The sequence below is a fragment of the Ambystoma mexicanum genome, chromosome 2p, assembly GCF_040938575.1.
Source record: "Ambystoma mexicanum isolate Mex_15411 chromosome 2p, UKY_AmexF1_1, whole genome shotgun sequence".
NCBI lineage: Eukaryota > Metazoa > Chordata > Amphibia > Caudata > Ambystomatidae > Ambystoma > Ambystoma mexicanum.
Genome location: NC_090923.1, coordinates 164,796,470 through 164,821,306, shown reverse-complemented (window position 1 = coordinate 164,821,306; position 24,837 = coordinate 164,796,470). Strand labels below are relative to the sequence as shown.

At 45.0% G+C, this 24,837-nt stretch overlaps 1 protein-coding gene across 1 annotated transcript in view; it reads right to left on the bottom strand.

The window, feature by feature from the left end:
* MRPS25 (mitochondrial ribosomal protein S25) overlaps positions 1-24,598 on the bottom strand; it is a 68,074-nt gene extending 43,476 nt beyond the window's left edge. The window contains exon 1 of the mRNA XM_069643423.1: positions 24,326-24,598. Coding sequence (XP_069499524.1) covers positions 24,326-24,459 — 134 coding nt within the window. The 5' untranslated portion in view covers positions 24,460-24,598. The remainder of the gene's footprint in view (positions 1-24,325) is intronic.
* Positions 24,599-24,837: the final 239 nt, after the last annotated feature.

Below are 24,837 nucleotides of genomic sequence, written 5' to 3'. Positions count from 1 at the left end.
CTAAAATGAATGTATGTTCTAGGAGTGCATTGCAGTTCTGCTTTCGGAACTGGAGGCTTTTCTACTGTAGTGATTGCTTGTGTTTGGCCCCCTTTACTCTGTAAGAAAAACACATACAACAATGAATATTGTGTGGTGTTGACAAGGGAAGTGTCCCTCTCACAAACAGGACATCACAAGAACTGTCAGACTGAGGATTTGATCATGGTGTAATTAAAGTCCTTTGTAACGCGCTATGCTGCAGCAAATTGGCTTGTGGAGGGGAAGCAAGCAGTCCCACCAGACCCACCTTAGAGATTGAGAGAGTAATATATGCTGTGCTGAGATAGATAAGCAATTCTAATCGGCGAATAGCATCGAACTCTCAACCTTCTACCTTAATTCTACAGCAACACCAACCACATGCCTTCCATTTTTACATATGAAACAAATATTAAGCACTCACTATGCCCCCCTTTTATTCAATCACCCTCACAACATATCCCTTTACTAAACCATAGCTGGTGGCATTCCAGCAAAACACGAATGCAAAACGCACATAAAGCAAGCACAGATCCCACTATACCTGTCCTGCCCTTACGAAGATGGTCTAGTAAAAATATTAGCTCTGCTTCCACTAAACCACCTATAACCCCATATTTATTTAATCCGTACTGCAGGAGCAAAGGGGCCAAGAGACCATGTAAATGAAAATAAATATACTGTAGCAATACCCAGTGAGAGGATTGTCACATTACTACAGCCCACTGGCCTGCCTTGGCCCCCTAGAAATCTCTGCATTTAATTTCTCATCCTGGATAAGGATTCACTCGCTTCACTTGGAGAGGATACCATAAAGAAAGCGAGAGGGAGGGGAGGAGGTTTGATGCAGCCAATACTCTTTGCATCGAGTAGTGCCACTTTTTGCCTAGAGGTTGTAGATGGATTTGGGGTCCTCTGTACGTGCACCTCTTCTACAGTCCACTAAGAACACCTTCCTCCAGCTGTGATAACCCACCTCTAGGCGGAGGGCTGATGCACATCACCGTGTGGTTTACTTCAGAGGAATCCTTCCTCCACCTTTCATATTTCCCGCTTTGCATCTCCTCATGGCATTAACAATATTCTAGGACAAAGATCATTTTGTCTGTGAATGCCTGAATTGTCATTTGCTGCCTTTGCATGTCTTGAGGAAAGCCTGGAGCATCCAGTAGCATTGCAAAGTGGCTTCTCCTGCTTGCAATGGAACTGGCTATCGCAGATGGGAGTATGTGATTTCTTTGAAATAGTAACATAAATAAATGTTAAAAATGGGTTTATACCCAAAAATAAAAATGGAGCAATATTTCTAATTAGATGGGCGATTCATCAATGCAAGGGGAAGTGGTTAGGGTAGATTGCAAAACTAACAAATACATTTGAAGAAACCTCTGGAGTAAAAAGAACAGTCATTTGCCAAAAAGCCTTGGTTCCGGGCACCTTTTCTTCTAGATCTGTGCTTTGTAATAATAACATAAAAATGTGAGATTACGGGGGATTGCTTATTTCAGCCTTACAGCAGGCATATTCCTGCACCTGCTTTCATGTTAATTGACTCATTCTTAAACTGTTCACTTTCATCTTCAGTAGCCATATGCTACTAAACTACAGCATTGTGTGATACCGGTTTCTCTATCCAAATTACGATATGTGTTATCTCAGGGTTTGCAGAATGTACTAGACCACTCACATTGGCGAGGAGATTTTATGAAGGGTGAGAATCATTTGCATGGTACTCCATATTGCTGCAGAGTATGGGGATGTTTGAAACATTTTCGACATTGTTTGCAGTAAATGGCAAATTAAGGTTTCACAGTGCATGACAGGCCTCTAGTCTTTGGGTGGCAGCATTGCACAAAATATCAAGTGGGCTTATGGTGACATGTACCATTTTACAGGAAGCACTATTAAAAATGTTGTCACTGTGGGGCGTGTGCACTGTATGTAAAGGAACTCACCCCGCAGAGCTAATAGGATTAAGAATTTGCAAGGCATGCATCTGGTACAAAAGAATAGGCCTAGACTGATTGCCTGCATTACTCGGGACCCGATGTCTGAGACTAACCTCCCAAAACCAGACTTCACATCCCATAATCCCACCCTCTGGGTGCCACATGCCTTGTAGTCACCTGGAAGAAAGGACAGACCAGAGGTGCATTCAACCACAGCAACGCTCCTTCACATGCCAAAAGTCACATAGCAAAAGTTGTTGATGGGTATTAGTACTCCTATTCCCTGTCCCCCCCCCCCATGTTTGGGACAACTGTCCCCTAGGATGCCTACTGAGCACTCTTCATAATTTGTTCTCCCACCTCCCCACCCCACTCTTGTGCGGCGCACGTGGGTGCCCACCCCGCCCCGCTAGGTATCAGGATTCCAAGCGTAGGTCTCTTATCTTTTTCAACAACGATCTACAGTCAGGTTCCCGGGAGTGTCTGGGGCAAGATAATTTCTTAGTGCTGTGCACTCTGTGGGACACACTTTCTTTACATACGTTTAATTCTAGCATTGCAACACTAGCAAATCTTCACACGCAGCAGGGCTAGGGACTTCGGAGCATGGCTATCACCACAATCTTCCTGAGGGGTAGCTGCCTGAAGGCATCGCATGGCTGGTGTCTCAGTTAAATGCCAAAGAGGTACTTTATTGGAGCGAGCACACAAGTTCATAACGTCAGAGGCGATCAAGGGATATATGTCAAGTTCTTACAGAGGGAGATACAACTGTTGGCAAAAGGGTACCAGTTCCTCTTCCCTCTGAATAGTCTCAGACTGTAGGCATTCCAGAAGTGCTTCCACTTCAGCAGTAAACTCTAGACCACCAGTCTACAACAATCCTTCTGTTCCAACCATGCCTGCCAGCATACCAAGCCCAACACTTTACAAGCAATCGTGGCGCTGGTAAAGCTTGACATTGCAGCTTTGACACAACTAGATCCTCAGCAGGATACCATTTTTCAGATAGAAGAGACCCCCCTTCCTCGGTCAAGTCTTTCCATATGAGGGTCGTTGTTCCCCGAGCTCCCTTTCCTCCATACTCTTCCATCGTTACAGTACTTGCACCATTTCCTTTATCCACATCATTGTAAGGGTGTATACAAGGGGTTTGCCCTGTCCTCAAAACATTGTTAATGAAATAAATTATTGCAAGTTATTTGAACCTTCAAAAGCATCCAGAAAACCAACTATCAAATTTGTGTCACTGGGAAAAGAACCATCCAACCACTGAGATTTAACTACAGTTGCCTTTTTTTATTTGGCTAAACATGTAGTTTTCATGTGTTTTTGTGACTAGAATAAGTTTGGCTCATTACAAAAAGAGTGCTAAGATAGTATGTGAAAACCAGTCTGAAAATACTACATACATTCAACAGCAAGAAAAGCAGAGGCATCGACATTCCTTTGTTTTTTGCCTACTCGTGTACCCACATAGAGAAGACCTGACTAAATATTACTTCATATCAGTCAGATCCTGTGCGATAATTAACAGTTCATTGGGTACTATTAGCATCATAAAGCCATTGCAATTAATATTTTAAATGCAACATTTTATACAAAATTAATATAACATTATGTGTAAAAAATGCATATAGTACAAACAAATACACCTAGGGCACCTGATGTTTTCTACGTGGAGGTATCACCACAGACACTTAAACCTGGGGGAGTGAATTTGGGTTTATAGGTCTAGTGGCTGGGTGCCAAGTATCAGGAGTCTGGTATATTGGTCCCCTATGTGTGGAGCGAAGACCTGAAAGTGGGGTCTACTAAAGCCTGACGTTTGAGGGATGACCATGAAACTGGTTGTACAGAATTGTTTTATGGGTCAGCATTCCACTACAGCCAGTGTGAGGAAGCAGGCGGGAGACATTTGTGCCTTCGCCACACTTCCTCGGCTGTGGACAAAAATGCAGATGCGAGTCACAAACCTGTAGCATTCCAAAAACAGTGGAGAGCAATGCACCCTTCTACCCAATTTGCAGGTGGGATTTGCAACTCTGGGTTGGGGGAGAGAACTCTGCGAGTGCCCCTTCAACTTCCCCCAATCTAGGAAAGGAGAAGAAACGGATAGATAAGGGGAGTAAGAATGTGTGTCCAAATTCTTCCCTGTACCAATAGTGTGGTTTTGGCTGGGTGCAATATAAAGCTGTGGAAACATGGCCGACATCTTGTCCTTTCTTTCTGCAGACATAGTAGAACTGTTTTACCGATGCCAAGCAATGTGCTATGAACATTTTGGAGGGAGCCCTTCACCATGCAACTACCACCGCTCAGTGTATGCGCCTCGGGGTGTGCAACATTGCTAGGCTCTCCCCAGAGTGACTAAACTCATTCAAGACCGCAGGAAAATGTTCTCCCTCTTCAGTTTGAGGTCACAGACTGCAGGGGATTGCCATCTTTTTATTAACAAACAGAATGAGGAGGGTAATTCTGTCTCAAAAAGGAGTAATCTGCCAACAAAATTCCCCTTTGTCCATCAACTCTATTCCAAAAGCATAGTGCACTCATGCCCTGTCGCATCAGTAGACTGATCCGCGGCACAGGGCAGGTTCGAATGGTCACGAGATGTCAACTTGATTGTTGCCGAGACCGCAAATGTGCCTACAGCACAGACAGAGGCAGCATTTAAGATATGACCCCCGTACGCAAAACTATGATGATAGGGCGCCCATGCTCGTGGCAGGGTAAGTTCTAAATAAAAGCTATGCCTACGTTCAGGCAAAATGCATGGTACTACTTATGATCATGACCACCAAATTCCAATTGATATCACACATGTGCCAGCTCCTGTGAGTCAACTCCGCTTTGGAAGGTGATGTGTATTCTGGTCAGTTGGGTGTAGTCGCAAAATAGCAGTGCAGGAACCTGGAGCGTCGGGCCTCCTCTTGGATCTCCACCTGAGACAGCCACACAGCAGGCAGCTGTCCTGGGCCGGGGCATCAAGGGAGCACACAAATTCAAAAGGAGTAGCCTCATACCAGGGTGCTACATCTCTAAAGGCCTTTGTTCTCAGTGAGAAGGGAAAGGATTAGGATTCGCAGGGAGGCTATGGTCAAAGGAAGGAGGCTTTCACCATCTTGATGCTTACGGTCTCTCTCTTTCCTGTCCCCTCGATTTCCTCTGGAGCAAAGTACCTTGGGTGCGACACCAGACGAACAAAGTACACTCCGTTCAAGAGCAGGGATTGGAACACTAAGGCAGGCTACCTTTAGTCCAATAATCTGAGGGCTTGTGCCTTTAAAAGAAGGGATCTTCCACCCATTCAACAGATTTGTTTAGTTCCTCCCAAATCCTTTAAGGCTGCAGATTTGTTCTGAAGATCTCATTGGACTTCATTTGGGAGAGGTGTACTCTCCAAAGCCCTCAGCCTGAGGTGTAGAAGGAATCATCCAAGACAGAAGGATGATCTGTCCCCTACCACTCCCAGGGCACATCGGGAGTAACCACTGCTGAGGATCAGGACCAAACACTCTGCATCAGAATCTCCTGAGCAGGGAGAGAAGACCCTGAACTGACCCATCCTGTCCTCAAGTACCCCTGAGTGGGCCTCACAGCAACCGGAAGGATCAGGCCACCCGAATCTCCTGTATTACCACACCAAACCGGTGGCTCTGTGTTCACTGAACCTGGGACAAGAGGGAAATCGTTGGTGCTGGTTGCTACGCTGCTCCACCACATAGAACATTGCTTGCACCTTCGACAAGCTCAGCACTGCATCGTGTCCCAGCCAAAGCTGGTTACCTGTTAGGCCCGAAGGGACTACTCAACATCGGGACTCAAACCAATTCACTGGAGTCTCACACACCAACTCTAATGAGGGGTTACAACCATGGCTCAACGCAGCTAGTTCTTGAACTGCCACCTCATTGATCGCACTTCGACACACCCTAGATCACCACTTAGACAACCGTTGCTCGCCGAGTCGAACTGCTGGAGCGTCACTCATCAACCACTCCCAGCAACTAAAGCCCAACTCGGCCTGGCCTACTGCAAAGCATTCTTGGGACCGGCCCGACCTGCATCTTTGAGAGCCGAGCAACCTTCTACCGCACAGAGCACCAGCCCCTACTCGACGCCCGCTTGCGTCTGGGGCATCCATGATCCTATGTGCCCGAATTTAGCCTCATTAGCTCACATCCACGTTCGACCCAGGGTCTGACTGTCAGCCCACCAAGAACGCAACCAAAAAAAAAAAAACTGTTGACTCTGAACGACCCCCTTGTTCCACTTTGACCTTATAGTCTGGTTAGGTCATGATTGCTCTTGGTTTCATCCAATATCCTTTTTGTGGTTAGTACTTTACCTACCATCCCTCGAACTATGCTCAAGAGTGCTACTTTCTCCACTCTCACATCTTCTCTGATATTCCTTTGGGATAGGTTTTTGTACAATATTTTCTATTCATTCTACGTGCTGATGGTGTGTGGTGTGTTTGATTAAAGTATATAAACAATGATTGGACATTACCTTTATTTTGGACTGAGATATTGGGTTGTTTGGGTCACTACACGTTTACCTTCACAACCCTCTCGAGAGTATAGCCTTCCCTCGGCCCACGTTACCACAAAAGATAAAGGAGGTATATCTCTTAACTGTCCCAGTTTAACCTTTATGATTGCGTGTGTTTTGGTTTGTAGAAGTGTGAGGGTGGAGTGGGCCATTGTACTCCTTGTACTCTTGTAGACAGGCTCCCAGATAAGGTCTTTTTATGCATGAAAATCTTGTAAATACGACAGCTTTATTATTTCCAGGTGTACATTTACCCACAAGTTTAGAGCAGAGGGCAGTGCAAAGGTCAAGTTACTTGACAGAAACCAGAACGCTTCTTTTGATTTATATCTACATGGATGGAATTGCAAGCCATGGAGGTAAGCCGCTGAAACAAAATGTATTTCTCTGAAGCCTTTCAAAAAAAGAAACTGAAGGAATAGTTTATTTCCATTCAGCTTCTGCTGTGTTGATGCTCATGGAGCAAACAGAAGCACTGTGCATATTTTTTGTCCTAGCATTTTAGGATTGTATAATTAATAAGATGGAAAACTAAGTTGCAATAGAAAATTAATCTTGTGTAACAAATTATGCTTTTTCCCCCCCAGTGAAAGCAAACCAGTATTGCACAATTGTATTTTTCAGAGTTACTGTGCTGTGTGCATAATCATGCGGAGGCAGATCATTTTCCCACAAATCATTTTAATTTACACTCCAATTATAAAAACAGTGTGTAAAATAAGTATGCATGGTCTAGTTAACCTCCATTCAACCAAGCAGTCAATGTGTTACATTACAATAAATGGTCAGTGGCATCTGAGTCTTTGCTCAAGGGTGAGTGGTTGTCATTACACCAATCACAGGTGTTCTAGCCTCTCAAATCTTCAAGACGATAATTAAAACATCCAAAACCTGACTCTCCAGGAAGTGCAAGCGCCGTTCAAAAACACACTAATGAAAGATACATTTGTAATTGAAATATGAACTCAGCAAAACCTGTCCCTATGTTAACCCAGATAGGTATCTAACTTTATGTAGCACTTCATGCATGGTTTGTCCAACATCTAGGCACTGTGGTTATTATAACTCAGTCTATACTCCGTTACCAACCTCTGAATGATGTTAGCCAATAAGATAGCTCAGCCGGTAGAGCGCTCATTGCTGCAATCAGTGCCTAATCTGTAGGTTGCAGGTTCGAATCCCGGCAAGGCCAACTCAGCCTTTCATCCTTTCGAGGTCTATAAAGGAGTACTGACTTTGGTTTGGTGATAACTGTGATAAATTTAGCATGGGGTCCTTGCCTCTCTGCACTGTTGTATGATAACATTGGCATACCAATAGCTCCAGGAAATAAGGACTTTCATTAAACATCAAAAGACAATTCTGCTATCGAACCTCAAAAACACAAAATACAGTTCTTGTTTGCTTTACTATGCAATTGGCTAGGTTATTGTGTTTTCTACATTTAAATATATACCAGAAAGACCAAATGGCCAGACCTTAGAGAAATAATGACAGGTGTATTCTGTCACAATGCAGAAAGCTGCCGCATGGTAATGATTTCCATACAGTTTTTGCACACGTCGGCTGGATGTCACATACATTTTACTCCCTTGAAAAGGAGAAAAGTCATTTTTACTCTCTTGAAATCGCATTTACTCTCAGTTTAAAAACGGAGTAAAATACACCCACCTTTGAATTTGAGCACAATCCAATTCGTGATACAAACCATTTCCATGCCTCAACTGAGGCAAAAATCCCAGAGGCTGAAAGTCACCAAATAGAAAAAAACATAGGTTTTCAAGCCCAGTTCCAAAAATGTAGGTTTTTGTGGATTCCAGAAGCACCAGAGCTTTCAGAGCAGGAGGAAACTGCAAAAGACAAGGGAGTCCTTCAGAATTACAGACTCCCATGACCCCAAGACAAAGGATTGACTATCAGGTTAATGCGATCCACTCCATGTTATACCACTGGCGAGCTGCATTTCCTTTCATCACCAGAAGCTGTAGCCCATGGAGGGAGGATCGATGGGTACAGGCTGTGCGTGGCGAGAGGTTATCAGCTCCCTCCCCTATCACTTTTCTTTCATTAAATAATATTTGAACCAACCCCTCTTGGAATTGGTAGGCAAACTTCTTCAATCACAGGCAATCGAGGTGGACCCCAGTCGGAGTTCTCAAACCTCTTCCTCCACACGCTTTACTTCCACAAGAAAAAAATCAAGACTCCCACCTACAGGGCAGTGGATTGGTCCTGTGCAGTGGATCACACGAATTATTAACTTCAAGGATCCCGATGCAGTCCCTAACATTAATCTGTTATGCATGATATAAAGGCATTGGGGGATATTTCCCCAAATGCAGACAGGATACAGGAAAGTACTTGCCCTACTTTTATGGAATTCAGAACTTTTCATGCTTTTTATTTATAAATGATTGAGCATCATGGCCTATTGCTTACTGACGCTACCGTTCATTCTCAAGATGAGATGGTTACAGAAGAGTGATGGAGCAGCTCTGTTTATGCGCCCTGAAAGAGGTTCTCATGAGAGGCACTCCCTTTATTCTTCGAGGTCCATCTGTGTCTTGGACGATGGACTCCTATGAGCACAGGTGGGAGGCTACACTTGGCTTCCTGACAAATAACAATCTTTGGTCTCACAAGGACCCAAACGATCACATCAGCAGGGTGCACAAATGCAAATTATAGGCTACTAGTCAGTCATAGCAAGTCACTCGCCACATCAATTCTGTACATATGCTCAGCACACCAGGTCTTACTCGGCAAGAGTCAAATATCAATAGCTTATGGCTAGTGGTGAAGGTAAATTTTGCACCACAACATCAGTACTAGGATGGTTTTTCATGCTGCGGTATTTTTTTCAAGGAAGGCACAGGACAACCCTACACTGACCTACTGACAAACCTTAGTCCGTCTCGATCTCTCAGTTGCTTTGCGGGATGAAAAGCGGTCAAGCCAAACCGTGTACAAGTTACTTTTGGCCTTCATACTGAGTTCTCATGTAGCTAAACAACAAAAATACTAAATAAAATGGAGCTTTTAGCAACATCCCAAAGTGTAACTACTCGTAGAGATCATGGCACAAATATTGGTGAGACTGTTCAAAACATTGTTAGCATGACCATGTCAATCAGAAAGCAGGTCTACCCAACTTAAAAAAAATTGAAAGCCCCGATAGCGGCACATTTTATTGAACAGAGACACACACCGGATGACATTGCATGGTGGGTGGTGGACGTGGCACAGGCAGGAGCCAATGCGGCAAACTCCATGGCACACAAGGAACTATGGTGGATCTACAAGATGAGATCGCAGGTAACAGGTCTCAACGAAAACCTACCTTTTCGATAAATACCCCCCACTTATGGCCCAGATCCTTAACCTGATCTCAAACAATTTGTGACCACCCCTTGCCAGGCGTGGGCAATGAAAACTACAAAGCCCTGCCCACATATCTAGTTTTCTGATATATTGCTCAACATTAAACATTTGCCAGCTGACACAAACTCTCTACAGATCTATTTTAAAATGCAGAGGCAATTCCAGAATTGATAAATGACCTCCTAGATACGCAAACAGATGGGGGTTTGGTATTTATACACATCATATGAGAAAAGGGTAGCCTTACATGGGACACTAGCATTTTTCTATTGTAATGGACTGCCCCTAAAATCAACGTCCTTTGCACTGTCATCCCGATCCTGGTCGTCGTGCGTCACCACTATTGCCTTACATAGTACGCATTGGAGATTTTGTAGTGACCCTTTAACTCTCACCATGGGTTCTTCTGCACACTTACAGCACGTATGTTTCAATCCTCTGTTGATAGCTAAAGGTGTGTTCATTCACACAGCAGCGGACATGCAGCATCAAGTTACGATGCATTGCAAGAGCCGGTCTAGTGTTTTGGATGTGCGACGTCGACCGCTTTTGCACATGCAGCAACGCATCTGGTGACTACACTTTGGATGCCATGGTTACTCCAAACAGTAAGCAGAGACGCAGGCTTGTACAGAGCATTTCCGCAAGCAGTCGCTGCAAAAAACTAGAGGTAAGCTTTACTCTGTCACTTCCCCTGACTGATATAAGCACCATGTCCACCAACTAGAGCACACGCACCCGCCCACACTCTGATACCATACTACCAATTTTTTCAATTTAGCAATTCTTCACCTCCTTCCTAAAAGTGCAGCGAGGTGGCCCCATACAGTTCACGTTAATTAAAGATCAAAATATCATTTACTTCAACCACTTTGCTTTTAGATATAGGTTCCACTCTACGCTGCGAACACAATGAACACAGTTGCTGCACTGGATTTCTCCTCAACCTGAAAGTCCAGAACCAACACCCACCCTAACTCAGGACCCTTGTATGAACTTCTAGGTCGGTAAGAGAACCCAAACATATACATGTCGTGTGATAGTAAAAGAGGCTCAATATTAGTACCAACTGGACACATATTCCTGTGTTGCAGGTCAACTCTCAACAATTAGGAAACTGGGTGCCTCTCCCGACAATACTGAGAAGTTAGTGTAATCGGCACTACATATCTGATACTACACGTGGACTTCATGCAACACACAGCCCAAGGTTAGCGAACCTAAGGAATGATTAATGACGCTCTAGCCCCTTGGTAAGAATTATTATAAAGGTTAACGCAGACAACACGTCTCCATAGGGTTCACTGACAAACTATACGCCCTATCAAAGGCGAGGAAGGATTGCCAGCTTGCCGAAACATCTCTGCACCCAACATAACAGTGGGTGGGCTACCCCACAAGGCCTGCCCTTATTGGGACGTCGACCCCTGAAGTGACCCTACTTCATTTGGTCCATTTATTTCGTTGGCTCACAGACTGAAGTGTAGCTCTCTGTAATGGTTTCTCTTACTTATTGCACTGTGAATAAACTTATTGCACTGTACCTTACTACCCAAGGATTTTTGAAAATTAGAATTGTGCTATGTGAATGGCGCAAGTTATTAAAATCTCAACATAAAATGCAAATATTTTACTCCTGAAAATCAAAAAAATGCAAATATTGTAGGCTTTTTGTTCGTTTCATTTTGGATTACAAGTCACATGGGGAAAACAGTAACTGTACCCTAACTAACACTTCTACTCTTTTACACCTAGACTTAGGACATGTATGACCATTCAGTCCCATCACACAAGATTAATGTAAAGCAATTATGTATGATTTTTTCAATATAACCACTGTTTTCTTATATGTGTCTGCGTTTTATTGCTATTTAGGGAATACACAATTTCAGGATGTTTTTGCAAGAAGACTACAGCAAGTGCCCCTCAATTGATTTAGCCCCTCCCCACCATGGGGAATTATTTTCATATGTTTGGCACTTTACCACTAAAAATGTTGGATGTCTTTTAGAAACAAAAGCCAAAACATCTAAACAACTAGGCAGACAAACGTCTATTTATACCCTCCCTCATCCTGATGAAGACTGGGCCACATCGTTTTTCAGATGCACTTATAGCCGAAACTCAAGTCCTCGAGTTGACACTATATATGATATGATAACACATTTATAACGCGCCTATACACAAGTGTTTCAAGGTGCGACGAGGCAAGGGAGGGGGAACAGAGGGAAGACAGACAGCGATCCTACTAGGCCAGGTGTCATTCAGATGTTTGGGAAGGGGGAAAAGAGCGATGGAGAGGGGGAGGAGGGGAAGTGCAGTACATGGGATAAAGAATAATAACAGTAAGTAAAGTACGGCCAGCTGGTGGCAAGTGCGAAGGTAAGTGCAGATATCATGTCTCAAGTGCTGGTAATGGGAATCTAAGGAGACAGAGACAGTCCCGAGTGCAGGGGGTTGCCAGGAAGGCAGTGCAGGAGTTCGACTCGCGCTGGAGGGGACCGGGCCCGAGAGCAGAGGGTGGCCAATGTAACCAGGGCAGGTTCAGCAAGGGAGAAGGAGAAAAATCAGAAGCAAAGAGAAAGTTTTTGAGGTACTTCCGGAACCGGAGATGGTTCTCTCTAAAATGTTGATTCATGTTGCATCTACTTTATATTAATTTCTTTTAGTGTACTGTGATGAATCCAGGGTATTCATCCCTTCCTCCCACTCCCAAGGGGAGCCACCCCCATTGAGACTAGCGAGGTGAGCCCGCTGCGCAAGACCCTCCCTAGGGGTATGGGCAAGCAGGATCTCACTGCGAGTGACTCCCCCTTAAGGGTCAAGGACTCCCAACGTTTATAAACATCTGCATTAAACGTAATCTTCTCTGCTTATATGGGAGTAAAAAAGAATGTTACTTGATAAAACCTGTGTCTTGGCTTGATAGAAATGCTGATCCCCACCGGTTCTCGAGTGTGTAGTCTTGTAACCAACAACTTTGCCTCCCATAAGAGAAATCCCTATAAAAGATGCAGATTATCATCTGGCGAGAGGAGGCACCACCTAACTTAAGAGTCAATCAGCTGGGGCAAGACACACAGAGTGGACACCACTGCTACCACGCAGAAACAGCGCCGATTGGAGGCGGGATCACAGAGTATGTGTGGGCGAGCAGCCCGAGGAACGCTGCCGAGCTCATAAGTGCCGACCAAACAAGGTTCTACGCTCGCTTCCTTGGAGATGCAACAGAGGGGAAAAGACTGTCGAAAAGGTTGCCACCAGCGGAAAACTGAGAAAGAGATACCAGCAACTCCACAAAAAGGTTGCTGCCAGAGGAAACCAGAGAAAGGTACCACCAAGCCCAAAATGATTGCCACCGGATGAAGTCCGACAAAGAGATATTGCAAACCCACAAGAAAGTTGATGACAGAGGCAACCAGAGAAAGCATCTGCGAGCCCAGAAGAAGGCCGCCAGCAGAAAGAGCCAGAGTAAGCACCAGCTAGTCCATGAGAAGGCTGACACTGGAGAATGCCAAAAGCACCAGTAACCTGTCCAGCTCGAGGGGGTCTGCGCCACTGGAGCCACTGACCTTCCATGTAGAGAGCACCGCAGAGAAACAAGTACGCCGTTTCAGCAAAAGAAAGGTAAACAGGTGGTTAAGCTCCACAACAAACCCGAAGAAATAGCAAATCCAACGCTATCCAAGGGAGGAGGAGTCTAGAACTGTGCAAGTCACCAAGTCCCTGGGGAGATACCTGGAAAAGCCTAGAGAAGCCAGTCTTGAGAGCGAGGAAAGACTCGAGCAGGGTGCAAACCGAGCCACTAGAGAGCCTGGTGAAGGTCGAGGTCGGGCCAAAACAAAAGGGGTGATGGCTGGAAGGTTTAGAATGAATCTAAACCTCTGGCATTGCTCTGGGCATCCCTTCCGACCATTGTTCTTTGCCTGCCAAGCCATTACAAAAGGGTAAGACCATATGCATATCAGGCTCGGTCCCACCCCAAAAGTGGGCATACAGCACAAACAGCTGGGTCACATCCCTTCTGCACATGACCACAAGCATCCCCAAACATTCTGCCTCGTTGGGTCTTATCAGTGATGAGTATCTTGGATTTCTAGGCACAGCAGGCACGGGACGCACGTCTGGGCATACCCGTCCCGCTCGGGGTGGCTATAGCAAAACAAAAAGGGGTGATGGCTGGAAGGTTTAGAATTAATCTCAACTTCTGCCATTTCTCTGGGCAACCCTCCAGACCATCCTTCTTTGCCTGCCAAGCCATTACAAATGGGGAAAAGACCATATGCAAATCAGGCTTGGACCAAGTAAAAGGAACTGAAGTTCAGGATATCATTATGGGCCAGGAAGTCCATGAGAGAAAGTGGACCATAACACAGTTACCGAAGAAGCGTATTGGCCCTGGAAAAGGGCTACCAAGATATATTCCCAAGTATTTGGTAGGGTCTCCAAAGAAGAAATACCTTTTTCTGCTGCTTCAGGGAAGTTTCTAGGTTTGTGAAGGACTGAAAAGGAAAACCAATTTATTTGAAAAAGGGTTAAGAAACGAATCGGGTTTTCATGAACTGCATTAAAACTGAGTGACTTGTTCAAAAGACTGTTGGCAAAGGCCAAATACAAAGAACTGTGACGCACATTTTATTTCAAAGGACATTTCTTTTCAAAGAGTATTGAATGAGGAGGGGGGGGAGAAATCAGCTACAAGATCCTAAGCCTAACAGGCAATTTATCTTGCGTACTAGAATTTGTATCTAGGGGGATGGCCAGTTAGATTCGGTGGCAGACAAACTTTGTGTTGACTAGACATTCTGATGAGCACATTAGGTTTTCAGTTTTAGATGGTGAACCTCAAGCTACCAGCATGGCAAGATTAGGCAGGTTTTTGTTTAAGTTAATACAAAATCTTATGTTTGAATCATATCCAGTGGTCTGACTCCCATTATTGGCACATATAATTTAATCAATTTTCACCAGTCTTGAAAATCCACATAACTTATTTCCCAAAATTATTTGTTAACCCTGTTGCCAGGGGGTATTCCCAGAGGAGAACAGCAAGCACCCAATCGGAACACAGTCCCCACAATGGCCCAAGAATCCTTTAAGGTTCCCGACAGGGCTGTATCACTGCTATGGCTGTATTGTCATCAAGGAACCTACATACGGAATGACACACATACAAGTATCGTCATGGTTGTCCAGTTATCCCTAATATAGGAGTGGCTGAAGGGCCTTCCAGTGCAATCAATCAATCAGCTATTTATATAGCGCTCTTTCACCCAAGGCATCACAGCGCTTAAACCAACTGGTAACAAGACAGATGTAAGAGGGGTAACGGTGTGAGGCAGAATTTATCTGAAAAGGAAAGTTTTCAAATTTTGTTTGAAAGATATGAAATCCTCGATTTTCCTCAACCAGTCCGGCAATGAATTCCAAAGTCTAGGCCCTGCAACTGAGAAAGCACTGCCTTCCAATCGTTCTTATATTTAGGTATCTGTAGCAAAGCTGCATTTGAGGATCTCAGAGAGCGAGCCAGGAGATATCGGTTCAGTTTTTCTTGGATGGCTTAACATCCCTTCCTACCCAAGTCAAGCTGCATAATACACAGTGCCTTAAATTTTACCCGAGCTTCAATAAGAAGCCAGTGGAGAGATTGTCTGGCCTTAGTTACTCCTGTTCCAACAGGTAAGTGTGTAACCAGACACACTGCAGCATCTTGTAGCGCTTGCAGGCGATGGATGAGGAAAGAAGGTTGCACCAAGTAGATGGCGTTACAGTAGTCCAGGCTCCCATTTACACAAGCTGCCACAATTTGAGTATGAACTTTTTTTAGTTGTTTGAGCTCAACAAAGTCTGCACCATATACAGTGTTAACCTGCGCCTCCATGAACAGGGATTCAGATAGCTTAATCCCTAAGTTACTCACCACTTTTGCCAGTTTAGGTAGTGGGCAGAGTGATTCTGGGCAGAGAGCATCTGTCCAACTGTCAGATGCGCCTGGCGGGCCTGAAATCAGGATCTCTATCTTCCCACCATTTAGTTTGAGCCAATTTAACTCCATCCAGACACGGACGGCTTCCAAACTGTCTTTTAGCCTGTCCTTTACCTCATCCTGGTTTGCATCAAGTCTGAACAGGATCTGTGTATTGTCTGCATACGAAAAGACCCTGAAGCCAAATAAGCGAATGAGGATCAACAGAGAGCGAATACAAACAGAGCCGATCCCTGCGGAACCCCGCATGCGATCGATGAACGATACGGGTGAAGGGACACTATTTGAGAATGTGAGGTTAGAAAGGTGCAAAACCAGCCCAGTGCTGCGCCCAAAAACCCTGCCTCCTTTAACCTTGCCAGCAATATACCATGATCGAAGGTGTCCAAGGCAGCCGACTGGTCCAACAAAATGAGGCCTGTCGTCAAACAGGCAGTACACCCAACACATAACTGTTAAAGACAATGGTGCTCTACTAGTAATTTCAGCAAAAGCAAATGTGAATTTCCAGCAATGTAGTGTATAGTCTATCAAATAATGTTCAGACTACAGTCGACTGAATCGCCAAACAAGCGAAAGAGCTTCAAGCCTGCCGCTACCGTGTCTGGGTCGGGTTGCATTCCTTTCTCTGAAAGTGTGTCTCCGAAGAACCCGAGTGAACCCTTTCTAAATTCACATTTGCTCAGACCCGCAGCTTCGAGGGCCACGCATACCCAGTGCAGGGCGGCGTCATGTTCTTCCTTTGACTTTGGAACACAAAGACATTGTCGGAATAGTTGAGGAAGTCGGGGACATGGCGGATGACTTTGTGGACCTCCTCTTGAAAATGTTTTCCACAAACAAGATGCCGAAACAAAGCCACTTGTACTGGAAGAAACCCATGTGGGTTACGAAGGTTGTGATGTGCCGAGATTTAGGGGCAATCTCGAGCTGGTGATAACCTTTCGTGAGGTCCAATTTGGAAAAGAACTGTGTGCCATGTAGTAGGTGGATCATGTCAGTTATCCTGGGCGCTTGGTATTTCTTTCCCGCTCAATCACTGTGTTGTTGTTTAAAGCCCACACATATCCTTTTTTGCATTGATCTTTGCCAGATGAGGGCGACGGTGATCTCATCTCGATGTATCGAACGTAGTCTGCGGCCGCTGCATCTGGAGCCTTCGGGTGGTCCACGGTCTTCTTGTGCCTATAATTTGTTTAATTTGCGCTCGTCTCGTATTGGTCTTCGGGATTCGCTGTCAGGCCCGGGCTTGTGGGGGCCAGTTACTGTCGTCCTCTGTCATTCCCCGAGCGATCTTCTCCTTGCTGGAGGTAATGGCACGTTTTTGCATACAGTCCTGAAGTGGTCATCGTCGGTTACCAGTCAAATGGTCGAAAACATTTGGTCGACAGGACAATTGGTCGACACCATTTGGTCGAATGCCAAATGGTCGAATTTTTTTTTTTTTTTACCCATTTTTTGGTTTTTTTTGGGAGGGGTCCCCCCAACCCCCCTTTTTTTTCCCCCCACACGAAAACCCACAAAACACATATATAAAAAAAAAAAAATTTGCCCATTTGGCATTCGACCAAATGGTGTCGACCAAATTGCAGTCGACCAGTTTGTTGTCGACCAGTTGACTGGACACCGTCATCGTCTGCACACGGCTCCCATTTCCGACCGAATGCTGGGCAGCCTCCGAAGTGAGGGTATTCATATCCACATCTGAAGCAAGTGGCTTCCAAGCGTCTGGCCGGCAGGTTTGGTGTGGGGTACAATATGTTGACTGTGCCAGGCTCAGTTGTTTTGGGCTGTATAGAGACTTTGCTCAAATTATCTAGCTGAGATTCGAAGGCAGCTTCCATGCGAGCCAAAGCTAGGATTTCCTCTAGTGATCTCTGTTTTTGCAGGCGTTTCTTCTTGAAGGCTTGAGAGTCACATTGGTACTATGACTTGGGATCTCAAGGCCTTTGCATTGGAGTATCTATGGAATTCACAGTGTTTAAATTTTATTCTCGGTCTCATGATGAAATTGTAGAGAGATTCCCCTTTGCCTTGGTGCGTCGTGTGAAAGATGTGTCTTTCATAGTCAAAGTTGGTGAGGGCGCAAAGTCTTCTGACAATTTGGTGTGTAGGTCCCGGAACAATGCCATTGCTAGGTTGAGCAGTTCACCTGCGATGTCCCTGACCGCTGGCCCGACTGCCATGGAAAGTGTATTCTTTAATCTGTCCTCATTGAGCCCTATGGGCGCCTACATAGAATTTAAAGTCTCTTAACCAGATTCTCCATCGTGGCCCCAGGTTGCTGGTGTCACGCAGGTTGAATGCGGTAGATGCAGTATTTGGGATCCTCTGCCCGAGGGAAGGATGGGTCACCTCCTCTGCCTGACGTGGATGCAACGTCGTACCCGACATGGTGCGGTCTCGGTGGTGCTCTAGTAGCACTATTCAGCTTCAATGACTGGGGGTCTACCCCCTCTTGGTTTTCTATTGCCGTTCCTCATCTTTCCTTGAGGGTGGCACACCACTTTCTGACAGGGTATAGTGGTCCTCTATTCCTTCTGCGCTAGTTGGGGTTTCTCACCACTTTCTGACGTGCTGTGGTGGTCCACTCTATTCTTGCAGTGCTTGCTGGGGTCAGGGGGGGTCCTTGTGGGCTATGCCCTTGTCGATCCCCTCGGGCCTTGGCAGTCTCTCAATGCATAAGCTCTGGACTGCGTGTGGGAGCATTTACTTCCCCCACCCCCTCTGTACCTTGATGGGAGGCGCACCAACGTGCGTTGTATATGCCCGACTGCACGCTCCTGGGCCACAGGGTTGCAGGCTCTGCGTTTCGCTCAATCAAGCTACGTGTGGTACGCGTGTGCAGTCCCCAGCGCTTCAGGTTGTTGCAGCTGTTGTGGTGTGTCCCCCGACTGGGGCCACCTTCATCGTCAGTGTCAGGTTGTGCCTCACCCGCTTTGAGGTCCACTCGAGCGGGGAGATCCACAACCTTAAGGAAACACACACACGACGACCGGTGTAAAACTTGTTTCTTTACACACCGTTATTCGAGTAACTGCCATTTTCCCTTTCCCCACCCCCTCCATAGCCCAACGTAATTTTCCCCTTGTCCAGGCCCAAACGTGGGCCTTCCCACATTAACGAAGTGGGAGGACGCTTAGCCCGTATTCACAACATGACAAAGCCCACAATAAAATCAGTAAGGCGCTATACAAAGTCACATTTTAGAAGACCAACCGTAACCTCTATGTGTTTAAAATGTGTTATGTGGATACAATCGGCCTAGCTCAGCTGCAGTCAGCCCTCCAGATATGGGCTTTTTACGCAGTAAAAGAATGTATATACGCCGCATTTTATTTTTATTTTCGTACCATTTACGCAGGCTGGCCACAGTACTTTTTTGTGAATTCCCCTAGTCTTTCTTTCCAGTAGATGGCGCTGGAACACATATTAAGCAAATGCTAGCTTTGTGTGAACTGCTGTGCCATATTACTGTAATAGGAGTAGGACGCACACTTTTGGGGATGGTGGAAAGGGCGGATGCTTAGCACAGGAATCACTGCAAGCGGTTGCTTTTTTTAAATAAATTCTTCAAAACAAACAGGTTCTGTCTGGCGAGTTTGATTGGGGACAGGGACAGGCCTGAAACAGAAGTACCAACAATGTCATGCATGGCCCATGATTTATTTGGCTGAATCTGAACAGGGTTATTCGCTACCACTCATGTTCGATCCATGGAGAAGGGACATAACCTGTTTTTATTTTGGATGTGGTACGTTACTTTTGCCTCGACAAAAGCCCAATCTTTCAGGTACTCCAACAGGATCATCCCCCCTAGCAGATAGAACGCTCTAAAAAGTGTTCTTCGTGGACTTCTGCCCGATTTTCCATTTAAGGAGAACACTAAGCATGCTTAGAGCTATGGAATCAATGACAGGGCTCTGCAGCGGCCAATGTAGCCTGCGTGATTGGCCATATCCCTCGCATATGAGTGCTGTCTCTAGCAGACTGTGGAAATACAGCTTCTGGGTGGTGGGACCTGTGTGATGTCTACAGCACAGTGTGTCAAATGACTAAAATCGTGTTCAATGCAACCTAGTGTTCAATGCAACCTTGTGTCAAATGCAGCCATTCGCATGTGACTTGCAAAAGGAGTTGATTAGCAATACACATTGTGCAGTGCGCCCGTTTGTTTATAGTTTGTGTCATTGTTTTTTTAGTATGACTTCATATTTTCTTTTGTAAACAGCATGTGGACCATTCTACCAGTAAAAGCAGTATAAGTATCTCAGCTGAAGGGCCTATTGAGCTGGAAAAGCATCCGCCACCCACCGGAATACTGCAATGAGATAATCCTGTTAGCCTATGAGGATTAAACTATCAGAAATATATAGAGCCCAGAAATTAAAAATGTGTATGACATAATTGATATCAAAATCATGAATGCTATTTACCATCCTCCCTTAATGTAAGACAATGTTAATGTGGATTAATTCCAAACTACTGGGACGAGGAAGAGGCGCAGGTGTAATTTAGGGAGATTACAAGCAACAAAACATTGCATGTATAACTATCACGCTGTTAATAACTTGCCTACATACATAGAGTTTACTCCCAGAATGTATGCAGTTTCGTAGCTGTAAATAAACTTTTACTGTCAACCAAGCATTCTTCACATATAGATAGAATTGTGAATATTAGCTTGCGTCACATCTAAATAGAACTGTGAAGATTAGCATGCATTGCATCTAGATAGAACTAAGAAGATTAGCCTTGCATCACATCTAGACCGCATTATGACATACAAGACTGCTTAACTCGCAGGCTTGTAAATTTGCTAAGGGAACCTCAGGCTTTAGCATGGCAGGTTTTCTAAAACTATACCAACAGTGTTTTGCCTCTTCCATTCTCCACGGCCTGGAGGCATGGGCCATGCAAGACCTAAAATGGCTGAATGTTGTGGAGGGCAATTTTTGTCACAGTGCCTTGGGATTAGGTCCTTCCTGCTCAGTGCAGTTTCTGCGCCTAGAGTTGGCCCTCATCTCTTTGAGAGGTATGGCACTGCGTGCCCGAGGTATATTTCTCCTGAAAGCCTGTTCTGCTCCTTCATGCAAATTGTTGCAAGTGGCCGGGGACCACTATGAAGTAGAGAAGCACCCCCGGGGGCTTCACTTTAAACAACTTAATGAATCTCTCTTTGAGGAGATTGGTCCTACACCCAAAAGAAACACATGCCCTATAGCCACCTAAAACGATCCTTTGAACAAAAGCTCAACAGGTGGGATTGGAGCATGAACTCTAACCACCTGTCTAAATTGAGTGGATATGAGGCTGTGTCGCATGTCACCTACAGATTCCGAAAACCTCAACCCTACCTGATGCTATGTCCAGCACCAGAGGTAAGGCAGTTTATATTAAGGCTACGGACAAATCAGCTCCCGGTTCGGGCTGTTACTGGTCCTCGTTTGAAGGTGCCTCCTGAGTCTAGGTCCTGCCGAATATATCAGACCGTAGGAATGCTTGAAACACCTAGGCATGTTTTGACCCTTGGTCCTAAATTAGGATCATTATACATGTGTGCACTTGGGAAATGGGTCCACAATTACGAGGCAATAACTGAGGTTTTCTGGGACAACTGTTTGAACTCTGAATCCCTAGGATTCCAGCTAGCTCTCTTCAGGATATGGTCTCATGTCAAAACTTTGCTACTGGTTTAAAATCTGCACGCAGCACAAAACATCTAATGACCCGGCTGTTCAGATATTCGGCATCTGGTAATGTGGAAAGTGATCTGATATATACATCTGGTCATGCTGTTGTGTTTTCACCTGCATTGTTATATCGCCTCACTGTTTCATTGTTCCACCGCCTGGTCCTTATTGTTTTATTGCCCTATCTGTTTAACTTGTATTCTTGCATTATTGCATCATTGTATTTTGAGTACCATCGATTAGTAGATCGTTATGGTGCGACTTAGGATCTAAGATGTTCGATTTACGCATTAGTATATTCATGTATCTATGTATTGGTATATTTGTGTAAAATCCTAATTTAGGATTAAATCACAATAAAGTATTATGAATATTATCATGCATCACATCTAGATAGGGATCCCGCTAATCAACCCTACTAAAAAAAATGTTTTTAAAACTCACCCCTCTGCATACACCGCTCAAACTCTGACTAAACACAACCATACCTCGAAGCACAACCGCACGCATTTCACAACTCTGCAACAACAAAAGACACCACACAGTCTTCGCACAATAGCACATAACGGCTACCAAACGAAAAGCACACCCAAGCACAGCTCTCTTGCACTTTTCACACTCAAGCCTACTAACCCATCCTACCCTTTTTCCATTCAGATCCGCCAGAGCGCCAGGGGACCATTCCAGTAGTGCACAGTATAAATAGCCTTTAACATTGAGTTGAATGTGATTCATCCATCTTCAGTGATAGAAGCAGGGCCGCCAAGTGTGACCCTAGCAAACCCATTCATAGCTCTGCAACACCGCGCAGTACAATTACTCACACAATCTTGTGCATTTACAGCTGACTTTATCAGTGCAGTAAATCTCTTCAAAGGTCGGCCAATTACAAAGAGTCAGACCTAGCAGCCTCACGAGTGGAATCTGCAAATCGTCCAGGTGATGCAGACGCTTGAACAATAACAGATTGATTCAGCCACTGTGTGACGGTTTCTCCCTGAGCCCCTCCTTCCTGTAGGAAGAGCCAATGTTCCAGTAAACGTGTGTGAGCAGTTAACTGTTAAACTCAGGCACTGGACCTCCCCCAGTCTCGTAACACTGGATTTGAAAGGCAGAAAGTCTCACCAGCCAGTCAATGCAGCAGAGATTCTAGTATAGCGGACTGTGGTAGAATCAACATTACATTTTCTCCCCTGTTGCTCCCAACCATTGAAGTTGCTTGGGCCGTCCAGAGTTCTGCCCCACACTCTGCAATGTTCTCTTATGCTATGATATTGAATCTTTCATTGCACACCATCTGCCATTTTCACACTTTCTAGGACCTTCAGGATCAGCAAGAAGTGGGTATTTCAGACTTAAAGGAAAGGGTTAACTGATTGTAACATTGAAGCTGCACTGGAATGGTCTCATTACAATGAGTAATGAAGTTAGATGCCCCCCTACACAAGCAGTTTTGCCACTCCTCCACCGTCTCTGAAGTTAGTGCCCCTCCGAACATTTGAAGAGTTAGCCCCTGCCTAAATTTTAGCCTAGGTGCACCCCTGGATGTGTGCACTTGCCTTTTGTTAGGCAGAGAGGCGAGGGAAGCTTTTCGCCGAAACTGGTGGTGTTAAGGTTTTACTGTGTTTGTTCAGAAAAATGTACTTGGAACAAACGCAGTAAAACATTAAAGCTGTTACTTTCAAGAAAGACTTCCATCACCTCTCTGCATATTGCGCTTTAAAATATACAATTCGATAGTATGTGTTGGATACGTTTTACTCTCTTGCAGAGGAGAAAACTCATTTTTACTCTTTTGATATGCATTTATTCTCCAATTTGAAAAAGCATGCGTAAAATACTCCCACCTCAAAATCCTATCTGGAGCACTGGCTGCACCTGTAGAGAAGCAAGGGAAATGAACTGCACAGGGAGCCCATTAAAAACATATTAAGCTAGCATGGCTATCGTTGGCTTATTTGATTAAACTCAAGTAAAGTGTTATTTCTTTAACCAGGCATGTGCCGAGTTGAAACCTATACTCAAAGGGGTGATAAGCATGAACTCTTTCTGGCAATGAATTTCCGTAATGTGCGACATTATTCACAAGCCCGTACCTTGTTGAGTGAGGCATATTGTGTAAACCCAGCTCCAATCTGAATGGAGGACTTTGCCAACTGCCATACTTTGAAGTAAATACAAATATATTTCAGTAATCGAAGCTTGCTTATGTCTAGAAATTCCCATAAACGAAAAGAAGCACTTTAAATCACATTAACCGTCCTTCCATCAGGTAGCACGTACCACAGGTTCTCTTGGTGAAAGGGGCTGCTCGATTTATACAGGTCTATAGCTCACCTGAGCAAGCATATGGCAGATGCACTACTCCCACTTGCTGGGTATATTACACCGATTTAAGGTAGTACAGTACTGGAATGCACTGTATCTGGAGACTTGGCCATTGTGCTCTATTTTTTCAGACATTGGCTTCTGCAATACCTTTCCAAGTCTATGGATATGACAAAATGTTCCTAGTTTATGGATAGGTTAATCGGATGACTCTACGTATGTCTAACATGGACCCATAAGCCTTCTTGAGGCATGTAACACCTACCATACTATCAAAGGAAAAGCAGATCAATTCATATATATGCATCCTCACACCAACCCCCAATATGCTCATACGGTCCCACCAACCACTGTCACGAGCAGACTCCCCCTCACCTGCGTTCCCACCCACGTGCCTATCGTGGTCTCACCTTGCGCCATCCCCGAGCTCTCCGTGTGTGTTGTAGTTGACAGTCATGACCTTCACCGAGCTCTTGAACACAATCTGGCCCTCCTGCAGGTAGGCCAGCGTGCGGCGGATCGGGAAGCGGCCCTTCATCGGCATATTCCCGGGTGTTGGGGGGCTCCGCGAGCAGAATACTAGACCACACTGGCACTTCCCAGGCTTGTAAACAGCGATTCAGAGCGTAAGGTCCATGCCTGCCGATCCCACACTGCAGAGCGTGAACCGGAAGCACATTGCGAAGCGCGCTGGGATATGAAGTCCAGTAATACAGACACAGAACGACTGCCCAGGGTAAATCCGAAATAAGCCCAACCCATATAACGACTCAACGAGGCTAAACAAGTGACACAATACGCAGCCTCCAAAAAACACTTGAAAATTCCTCTTGATCACGTCTCACTCCCTTTATTTTATCCCCCTCTTGTGAAAGATTGCCATTTGCTAAAACTGACTTTTTATTTGTATTAATCATGAAAT